Here is an 11424-nt window from a genome sequence, read left to right as displayed (position 1 = left end):
AAAAGGGGGGAAGAAAAGTGGTGGACCAATGAGTTTATTATACATAGAAAGCAATTCATCATACTAAATTAAAAATCCAATCAACCCATGGTAAGAGAACACAGAAAAAATGGAGAATTTATTGATGGGACAGAAGGAAAAGCAGATTCTAAGGAGGTAAATATATATAGCAATGTAAACATAACAAGAGCTCCAAACAAATCGAGTTGAAATATCTACATCATGGCACGGGATGGAGACCCTCTTGTTGTTGGGGGTGTGATAGGGGATGTTCTGAACCCTTTTACAAGCTCCGTTTCTATGAGGATTGTCACCAATAACAGAGAGATCAGCAATGGTTGTGAACTGAGGCCCTCTCAAGTAGTTAATCGCCCAAGAGTTACTGTTGGTGGTGAAGACCTCAGGACCTTCTACACACTGGTAAGTAATAGCGGTGACTAGTTAATTAGTACCCGGTGACAATACACACATATTCAATAAACTTCTATTATATAAGAAATTATACTATATTTAATCAAAAAAATTCTTGAAATAATTAAGCTTGTCAAAAGTGTTTATTTTGATAAGTTATACTAAATAACTTATAAAAATAAGTTGAGAAACACTTTTAAGAGTCGTAAATTATTTTCATTAGTTCTTTTAAGAGGTCTATAAAATTGTTAATTGCATTAAATAATTTTGTGGTTGGGTTTCAGGTTATGGTGGATGCAGATGCACCTAGCCCTAGTAACCCTGTCTTGAGAGAATACCTGCACTGGTGAGTTGCCTTGATTGCTTTAGTGTCCCTCTTTTCTATCTGTGGTAGAAGCATAGGTGAAATCCCAAAATTTCCTGGGAATGAATGTAACTAAAGTTTAAAGCCTAAACTTATATATATACACATACATGTGTTCAATTTTTTTAGATTTTGTGACCTATATTTATTAATATATATATATATTCGTTTTCATCATTCTTTTCCTTTTGATGAGTCGCAGGATGGTGACAGATATTCCAGCCACCACAAATGCAACCTTCGGTACGTACAAATATCCATGTCCTAGTTGCTTGTGTATATGTTCATCTGCAAGTATTATTGTGGCGGTATTAATGTAGTTGGTTTTATATCAATTTCACTTTCGCCTGCTGCATGCATCAATCAGAAAACTTAATATTATTATGAAGTAAAACAAAAGACAAAAGCCTTATTTTAATTTTTCATTTATTTATTCAGTTTAATTTTTAGTTCCATACATAAATTTTATAATTTAATTCCTCATCGATCAAAGCCTGGAAATTCATACATGTCAATTTAGTCCTCGTGAGACGAATTTGAGTCAAATTTTGATTACTGAAGAGATAAAATTAAAGTAAATTTGACGAACGAGTGACTATATTATATAAATCAATTTCCAGGAAAGTAGATTAGAACAAGATAAGCATTTATTGGTCGACCATTTTTATTCAACTATTATTTCTTGTGAAACTATTATAATTATCTTTCTATTCACGTGCCATGATTTTTATTTATTTATTTATTTTGTTCGGCTAGATTTGGGACTTGAGAGGCAAAGTCCATTTGACTTGACAATTAAGCCCTCTTCTCGCTATCGTACATTTCAATATTATGAAAGAAAATGATAATTTGGTTTTGGTTTTTTTAAAGAGAAAAAAACAAAATATGTTAAGAGGATACAAGGGTAACCAAACCTTCTTCTGTCTTTTTTTTTTTCATTTGTATAGTAACTGCATATTGATTTTTGTGAACTGGCGAATTGAAGTTGATGAAAAAAAAAAGTTTTTAAGAACGTCAGAAAAAAAAAACTGTATGTTAAGTTCGATCCTTGATAATTAAACAAAATGTAAAAATGTTAAACAAACTTTAAAATGTGTAGTTTGTCGAAAATTATGCAAATAAACACGAGTTTTATCCATTTTTACATCTAAATCCAAGTGTTCAAATTTATGAATAGTGCAGGTTACTGAGAGAACATTACATTACAGTTACTTTTTGTTAATTACTATATATATATATAAAGTGTAAGCAAACAAAGAAACAAGTATCTAGCCAGATTGTGCCTCAACTATACACTTTTTTATGCATTTTTTATCGAGTTGAAAAGCAATATTGCATTCGTCTACCAAATGATTCGTCCAAGAAGGATCGTATATTTTGGGCAAATTAATCTACAAGTCTCTAAATTATTTCAAGATTTTTTAAATGGATTCTTATTTTTACGCTTTAAATGTTTGTAATTAGATGTTTAAATCTTCAAACTAATTTTATTTCAATCTCTCGATTAGGATTTTGTTAGAGATTCATCAAATATAAATACTTAATTAAAAAATTTCAATACTTTGGAAGATATATCACAAATTTAATTGTTCAATAACTTATGAACTAATTAATTTTTTATTTAAGTTATTAAACTTAATGAAACTCTAACAGAAATGTGATTAGACACCAATTAAAAATAATTTTAAAATTAAAAGATCTACTTATAAGTCTTTAAATATAATAACTTATTTAAAATATTTTAAATACTTAAAGGATTTATGAAATAATTTAACCTATATTTAGTAAAATATTTTATGAATTTTGTTAACCTCAATTTTTAAAACTGAGTTTAAGTATCTATAAATAGAAAATTTTTATAAAAAAATTCATAGTTATTATATTAAAGTTATAAAAATACAATAAATACTCATCTTTCTCTTAAAATTTTACTATTATTAGCTACTTATCCTCAGCCTTAAAACTGAGGTTAACAAAACTCATATTTTATTTCAATGCAATTATTACACAATTTAATTTGATTTTTGAATATACAATAAAAAAATATATATCTAATACTTTTCTACATTTAAAAATTATTACTTTGTTTCCTTCTTTCTATTAGCATAACTTTAATAATTTAATCATTCATGTAGAAAACTCTCTCTTTTACAAAAGGACAAATTTTTGTTTCTAACATGTTACACACATTTATCCATATATCAAAGAATTTACATAAATTTTAAACTGTAATTTTAGTTAAGTTTAAATAAATAAATAAATTCTAAAAATATCATGTTTTCTACTATAAAGTTTTATTCCATTTTGGTGGTTCTATTAAATAAACATGATGTCAATTTAGTTCTTCACCAATAACTTAAATTATATGATTTTTCAAATTTTAGCAAAAATAAAATAGAAAATATAAATAAAAAATCATAATATTTTAAGGATTAAACATTTATTTAATCTTATAATTACTGCATTTACATTATAGCAAAGATTGCATTTTGATGTTTATGTACATGTGTCTAGACGGTGACAATAGATATATGCAGGGAAAGAGGTAGTGTTCTATGAGAGCCCGCAACCTTCGGCAGGGATTCATCGACTTGTGTTTGTGTTATTCCAGCAATTGGGCAGAGACACTGTCTTCGCCCCAGAATGGCGTCATAATTTCAATACCAGAAACTTTGCTGAAATTAATAATCTTGCACCTGTCGCAGCAGCTTATTTCAATTGCCAAAGAGAACGCGGTTGCGGTGGAAGGAGAAGTTAATTTCAACTTATACAAGAGTTAAATCAAAAATTAAATAAAATCTCTCTTCTTTCTAATAATTATTTCAAGAGAGACAAAAAACGATGATTATGGTTGCTCCCAGAGAAGAAAAAAAGTCATAGTTCATACGTACATATTCAATTTCAAATAAATTTTTCTCTCTTTTCTTTTGTAGCTTCCTTTTCATATGCAAAAATAAGTGTTTTGGAAATTAGAAATATATCTTTCTCTTTAATCATTGTATATTACTATATTTTCGTATTATTGGAACATTACAACGTAGGTAAAATAAGAAAAATTAATGCCGTACCAAAAAATAAGAGAAAAATTAACGACCCGTTTAATTAAAGTAATCCACAACGATATCTAAGAATTTCTTTCTCCCAGCTCAATATCAATTATCCATGTTTCCAAATATTTACGTGAGTTTAAAGCGACGTACATTTTTCAGGTGAATCAATGATAAGGTATTTTACTTTTACGGTAATCATAAATTTGAAAAAAGTACATGGTATTTTTTTATTCTTTTATTAGTTTAAAAATATAAAATATATTTATGTCTTTTTTAAATAAATTAATAAATTAACAATAATTATTATATACATATGTAAGGACATAAAATTTCTTTTTAATTTAGAAATTACTTTACCGATAACGTAAATCCTCTCTCTACTTTTTTTTCTTCTTCTTATTGAACGAGACTTCACTTACGTCCTGGATATTCATTTTACAGTTATTTGTTTTTTGAATTGAAGAAATCTATTTTAAGAATGGTATGACAATTTTGAATTATGAGAGGACTCTCTTTTAATAAAAAATTTAAAAGTTAAATTACTTATATTTATCTCTCTGTTATAAATCCTTTTTTTTCTTGAATAAGACTTCTTTTAAATTTTATTTTTAATAATTTTTTGAAATAATTTTATTTTATTTTATTTAAAATCTTGATATGTTATATTATACATTTAACATATTTTCTTCTTTAAATATATTAAATTTTAAGATTATTATAGTCTTAATTAAAGTACTTTTGATTTTTAAATTTGAAATATGGAATTGATATTCTATATCAGTAAAAAAAAAATAGGCATCTTGACTTAAATAATTTACTTTTGCATTTTTTTAATTATGATAATTTTATTCCTTTAATACAGTCATAAGAAACACTTTTTGCATTGTGACTTCTATATCCTCGATGTATACATGAAGAATCTCTTCGACTTTGTTCATCATTGCTACGAAATTCGCTTGGAATCATCGCTGTCACGTCGCATTTATACTTTATCCATCCTTACTTTGTGCTTTTTGTTGGAACCTCGTATCTCTTTAACACCCAGTTTTGTTTTTTCAGAGAGAAAATTCTCATAAATGCACAAACCCCTCGCTGTGTTCCACCTTAATCTGGAGCTTTCAGTTTGGGAACACAGTTATGTTATATTCCAATTTAAAGTAGATTTATTTTATCTGTTTTGAAAATTATCTAAACAAAAACTATTTTTAACAATTAGGTAAATCATATTTCCACATATAACTCAATGCAATCACGCAAGTTTTAAAATATAAATCTGAATTAGTATAAATACTTAAAATATGGTTTAAAGTAAATAAATAAATACCAAAATTAGCCCCTGAAAGAGTTTGTTAAACCTAGTCTAGTCTTTAAAATAACAAAAGTTACTAAATACTCTTTTTAAATAATTTTTTGTGAGACAGGGTAGCCTCTCATTAAAATGTCATTTTTTTTAACTCAATAGAATTACTTGCGTGACTAGTCAATTAACTAAGATGATATCAATAATTTTCATCTTATAAATTTATTTATTTTTTTGAAATCTTGTTTTTTCTATATCCAAATTGGTCCCATTTCAATGATCATTTATTTAGAATTAAATTAGCTCTTCTAAATTATTTTAGGGACTAATTGGAATCTAAAAATAAACTTTTGAAACTTATAAGATGGAACTTACTGATTCCTAGTTAATAGGCCACATAATCAACTTCATTAAGTTAAACATTATTTAATAAAGAGACTAACTTATCTCATGAAATAATTTTTCAAAGATTATTTGGTGATATTTAATTATTTTTTTTTTTAAGTACTAAAATAGGTCCAACAATTTATAAGAAGCATTTTAGGTTATTACTCTTCAAAAATTGTTTAAATAAGCTAATTTCAATCAAGGAACATAAAAATAACAATCAAGAGAAGAAACAAAATAAATCAAATCAACCTGAAAATTTAAATATTTTTATTTTATCATTCAAAAAAAGATTAATTAAGTTTTTGGTAGTTTTACCTTCTAAAAACACAAAACATACTGCAATTAAAAAAACTCCTAACTTTTTAGCAAATAAACTAAATTAAATAATGAATAACAGGGAGCAACAGAAATACAGAAAAAGTAAATAAAATTATAATAAAATAAACCATGTTACTAAACAAACCAAAATGATGACACATATCAAGTCCAACGTGCACTTAAGAAAAGCCCAATTGCATAGAAGCACCCATGCTTCTCCCCTCTCAATATTGTTTTTTTTTTTTAACTTTAATAACACAGTACTAATCCAAGTGTTCAATTTTTTAAATGCTCCAAACAATTGAGGATCAAACTTTTATAAAGTTAAATGGAGAGGAAAGCAGCATAATTTCACTTTAATGAATTTAGTCGTCTTCAATCATAAAGGTTGAGTTCTCATTATCTTTAATTTTTAAAATAGCTAAAGTCTCATTTTCTTTAATATTTTTGTTATCAACCATTTTACTAAAGATTGCTTCAAAGAATCGGTCATATGTAATTTTGACTTCACATAGTCAATAGCAGTAATTACATCTCTTAGTAATTATTTTATCACGTCATGTCTCAATCAATCTAAGTAATTACATCCCTTAATATAAGTAATTGCATTAGTTCTCAGTGTGAACACATGGCCATTAGTGAATTTGGTCACATTTGAATCTTAAATCCAACTAGCATCTTTCTATCCTTTTAATACATCGAAAAAGTCACCAAATAAGACCCATAATTCACATTACTTATTAAATATCTTAAGAGTCTAATAAATATCAAACAAGATTGAGAAGTGTCTTTAACAACCTTTTTACATAATCATAAAAAATAAAAAAATAAAAAGCATTCTAAACACACTATTCATTGTGCCATAAAATATTAAAATTCATTAGGTCCAAGTGATTAAGGAATCCTGAAAGACCTAATATTTTACATAGGATTATCGATATTTGAGCTGAATCTCAAAATAACAATGTCCAAGCAAATCATTGACACAAGTTCCTACCGAAAACCATCGAAGGCCACATTAAAAACCAAAAAATGTGCAAGGAGCTTTAAACAAATAACTCAATGGATCAACTTTCGTACAAAAAACGCGAAAATCTTAGCAACTCTGCAAATCTCATTGATAGTCTGTAAGGAAACAAACAACTGTATAACATATAGATGACGTTAATAGTTACTTTATAATGACAATTCTATCCCCTCTTGTAAGAGATAGTAAAAACAACAAAATTCTGGACTCTGGTAGGGAGGGGGGCCTCAGAGAGAATAAAAACTCCATTTCTATGGTAACATAGACGAGAAGAGTCTTTATTGCAATTAAATCAAAACTTAAAACAAGCAAATCATTGTAAAACTGAAGTTGACTGCTTCAAGTATCAGTTACCTATTAAAATCATGCTTGTCTCCCTAAGAGAACCAAATCAAATATAAATGTCTGAAGTTAAGCAGTTCCAATAATCTGCAATCTAGAAATAGCTAGATAAAGAGTTTAAATATAACACTAAACCCAATCAACTGGTCTTTGGATCAGGCATGGGGAAGAGTCCAGCACTTGCACCTCTTGGTGGTGCAAAACCCAAGAATTTCTGCAAATTTGTCCTGATGCTAATTGAACACAAGAAGTATAGAAATGCCATGGAACAATCAGTGGGGTCATTACCCTGCAACCCTCGATGGCTCATCTTCATAATAAGCCCAAAAGGCTTGAAGGGCAATTTGGCAACTACCTTGCCTTCAAAGAGTGAATTCAGTAACCCAAAGACCACAAATAGAACCAGAGCCACCACACCCCCGGACTTGAACTTGAAGAGAGACAAGTCACGACTCGATTCTTTGAGGCTTGTTTCCACACGGTCAATTTTTTTGGTCTTTGACTTTTTTATGTTGATTTTGTTGCTGTCTGTCTTCATGGTCTCAAGTTTCTTGGAGGCTTTATCAATGGAGGACCGGAGGTTCTTGTAAGAATTCGTGCGATAGATTAGAACCCATGAGATGGCCTCACAGACAATAGCTGTGCAGAAGGAGATACCCACTACAGTGAGGCCATCAGAGTACTTGAAATCTGAGAAAGGATATGCCATAGAAGGACCGTAACAAAAAATATATGAGAAAGCAAACTTGGATATTGATCAGACTTGTTTAAACGCCCAAAGCCTGTATAAAAACAGAAACATTTAGTCACGCATTATATGACTCCTTATTAAAAGAATAGAAAAATAAATAGGGTAGATTACACTAACATTACCAAATAAGTGCTTAAATTACATTGTTCTCCCTTTGTTAAAAAATAGCACAACCAACATCCGTCTCCTAATAGATTAATATGTGTCACTACTGTTTTGCTGTCAAAAATAAAATGCTCAAACCAATTTGGTAACTTTTAGAATCCAATTCCAATGTATCCAACGTGAGTCCAACATTGGAATTATGAGATTTTAGTATCGGGTTTATAAGGCATTGGAATCTTCAACTTCAATGGCTAACTTTTATGACGACCTGGCTCTTACAAGGTTCTTCTCATTAACACAAGAAAATTGGAAATAGTCAAGAATTTAAGTATTCTAATATACAAAATTACAAATTAAAAAAATTCATTAAATTCCCTAATCAAGGAAAAACTTATTCTACAACAAATATACTTTTTGTTTTACTACTGGGCCAAGTACCACAGCTTCCCTTCAAGTCTCAGATTTTAATATAAAGACTGCAAATTCAGAAAACAGAAATATGACGCAAAGTCACTCAGCAGCAACAAACATTATATAATATATAATACGAAACAAAACAGATCACAATACTTCACGTAAACAGAATCCATTTCCCCACTTATTTTCTATCATATTCACTTCACAAAGCACAGCTATAAATAATCATTATTCAGTTTTGCAATATGACTTCTATAAGTACTTTCTTAGTAGATAATCAGCATGCCATGGAGCTTAACACAGGTAAAAACGTTAATGTGTCCATAGCATCAACTAAATTACCAGAGTTGCTGGTTTAGGATCTCCTTAAAAGTTAAAAAATGTATTTTATATTCATGACTTGATTGTCTGCAATTTTGGAATGTTGGGTCTTTCTGATTAACCTAAATATTATTAGCATTAGTGAACCGCCCAATAGTCAGCAAATGTCACATCAACAGTATAAATATAAATACTGTATCATGAACTTATGGGTTGTTTGGGAAGGAATTTTAGGAGAGAAACAGAGTGAAGGGAAAAATTTTAATTTTTTAAAGTAATAGAATTATACAACATTGATGATAACAAATAGATGATTAATACATTAAACTTATGTTAATCTATCATTTTATATATTTTATTTAAAAATTTATCAAATTAAAATAAGTTCATTTAAAATGAAAAATTTTCCCTGCCTTTCCTTTCCCCAAAAAACACCCTTCCCAACCAATCCTTCAAAATAGAGAAATTTCAGAGTTACACAACAAATTAACACACCACTGCCACAGCGATTATTGAGTTTTCTCTATTTAAAACTGCATACTCAGAAAGTAGTAAATGTGTATGTAGATGCAAAATAAAAAGAAGCAATAAAATCAGTAACGTTAAGCAAGAAAGAAAATAAGCAAGGGATCAAAGAACTAGGTAATCTCAGCTCAGTTGAGTGACTCGTTCACTAGTCATTGACCATTCACTTTCTAACACTCCAAATTCAGGTTCTACCATTACAAGTAACTTTGCTTCTACTAAATTCTAGATACAAATAGTGAGCAAGCATTCGTAAACAATTTGGCACAACTTTAAAATAAAATAAAAAATTCTAAAAAAATATAACAACCACAAAATAAAATAAAACAAAACTATCCAATCCAAACCAGATCTATCACAGAGGACAGCAACCACATGAAAAAATAAAGGTTTTTCTGAAACGCCTGAATTGTACGGTTGCGAAAATGGATCCAAACTACTACATATCTGATCTGTGGTAAAATTTCGAATTCAAGTTCTCATTTACCTAAGTATCGGCGTTCTCGGTCTCTATTCGAAGTCGCACACAGTTGGGGGGTTCGGCGACTGTGGTGCTTCTGTGGTCCTTTTTTTCGTTCGCTGTAAAATCAAATCAAAAGGCTTTCGTGTATCGTCACTTTGTTCCAGCGGAACTGTTCGGCCCATCAAGCTTCTTATCTACATTGGGCCTAAATATCAACTACCCAATCTTTTGCTCCGTCAATAGTATTTCAAAATATTATTGTGAACACTTTATCTGTATCTTTTCACTTATTGATAAATTAATTACTTTTTAAGTAAAACAAAATTAATGAGCTATAAACAACCAATATTGGAAAAAGTTAAAGAACATATAGAATGCGTAAGAAATAAAAGATCAAATAAGTTTCGTTCTGAAAATATTAATTGTGTTGTATTCCATAGGTTTTGATTTTTAAATTCTTTATAGATAATTTAATAAAAAAATATTTACGAGTCAATGTTTCGATATGATTTTTATTTTCGGGCTAAGGTTTCAATTAGACGCCATTTTGAGTGAAGATAACCAAAATAAATGAATGTTTTAAAATTTAAAAAATTAAGAAACTTATTAAATAGTTTAATAATAATGAAATATAAAAATAAAAAATTAACTAAATTAATGTTTCATTAATCATTATTGCTTAATTGATATGGGTGGCAACTGTAACATCCTAATATATTAAATTCGTACAATATATATTTCATTCTTTATAATTTGATATAAAATACGAATTTTATGCATAATAAACTTTATCATAATTAATCAATTAAATTTTTTATAAGATATGGTTATTTATAAAAAAAAAATTCATAGAATCGGTAATATTAATGGTAGAACAATAACAATAATTAATAATAAATATCACAAAACAGAATTTATAAGTCTTATTATAACATGTTAATAAAAGTTACTTTATAAATAGATTTATTATAAATAAAATTTTCCTATACATGCAATATAAATAGAACCACAATACTTTTAAAGACAATGATAAAACATAGTCAAATATTCGATTTAAGAAATTGAACATGCATTTCTTATATCAATTACAATAATTTACATCAACAAAATAGTCACATCAATATATACAAAATTAAATCTCAGAGCAGTCTCAAACATAAGCCAACACTGAAGACCAGTCCTATTCATTAACCCCATGTTAGCTCTCTATCTCGGCTAAATTTTTTGAATCCAGATCATCATTTGATCCCAAGTAACGATCACCTGAATCAGTCGTAACCTCTGTGCCAGTCACTCGCTCAAATGTCCATTTGAACGGTCTTCAATGAGAGTCATGGTCGTGGTAAGTAAATAAATAGGTGAGAACTGCTGGAGTTCTAATAGTACCCTTATACATATATACACAGAGTCTGATATATTCTAGTCCTAGGAAAATCAAATGGAATACTACAAAAGAAATTCATTTTTAACATAACAAAACTCTTAAGTTCATCCTCTACAAGAACAACAAATTTAAAATAATAAAGTCTTTGATATTCATTAAATACATAATTTAACCTATTATGTACTGAACTATCTACTAATATAACTCTTCCTTGAGGCTCCATCATTCTATTTTCCTGAAAATATTAGTAAGGATG

At 28.5% G+C, this 11424-nt stretch overlaps 2 protein-coding genes across 3 annotated transcripts; one reads left to right on the top strand and one right to left on the bottom strand.

The window, feature by feature from the left end:
* Window positions 1-220: 220 nt before the first annotated feature.
* LOC113861998 (protein FLOWERING LOCUS T-like) lies at window positions 221-3533 on the top strand. The gene is made up of 4 exons (XM_027495142.1): window positions 221-420; window positions 696-757; window positions 978-1018; window positions 3313-3533. The coding sequence occupies exons 1-4, from the start codon at window positions 223-225 to the stop codon at window positions 3531-3533; spliced, it is 522 nt and encodes a 173-aa protein (XP_027350943.1). The 5' UTR covers window positions 221-222.
* A 3350-nt stretch (window positions 3534-6883) lies between these two features.
* On the bottom strand, window positions 6884-9909 carry LOC113862994 (calcium load-activated calcium channel-like). 2 transcript variants are annotated; one of them, XM_027496348.1, is made up of 2 exons: window positions 9809-9909; window positions 6884-7984 (listed from the first exon to the last, which is right to left on the bottom strand). In XM_027496348.1, exon 2 carries the CDS (start codon window positions 7909-7911, stop codon window positions 7342-7344), a length of 570 nt encoding a protein of 189 aa, XP_027352149.1. In that variant the 5' UTR covers window positions 7912-7984; window positions 9809-9909; the 3' UTR covers window positions 6884-7341. The 2 variants fall into 2 exon arrangements, with proteins under 2 accessions (XP_027352149.1, XP_027352150.1); XM_027496349.1 differs by lacking the exon at window positions 9809-9909 and adding an exon at window positions 8071-9564 and having other exon boundaries at window positions 7122-7984.
* Between the last annotated feature and the right edge of the window lie 1515 nt (window positions 9910-11424).

The sequence above is a fragment of the Abrus precatorius genome, unplaced genomic scaffold (genome assembly GCF_003935025.1).
Source record: "Abrus precatorius isolate BTA unplaced genomic scaffold, Abrus_2018 Scaffold3, whole genome shotgun sequence".
Classification (NCBI taxonomy): Eukaryota; Viridiplantae; Streptophyta; class Magnoliopsida; order Fabales; family Fabaceae; genus Abrus; species Abrus precatorius.
This window is presented reverse-complemented; position numbering and strand designations above follow the sequence as displayed.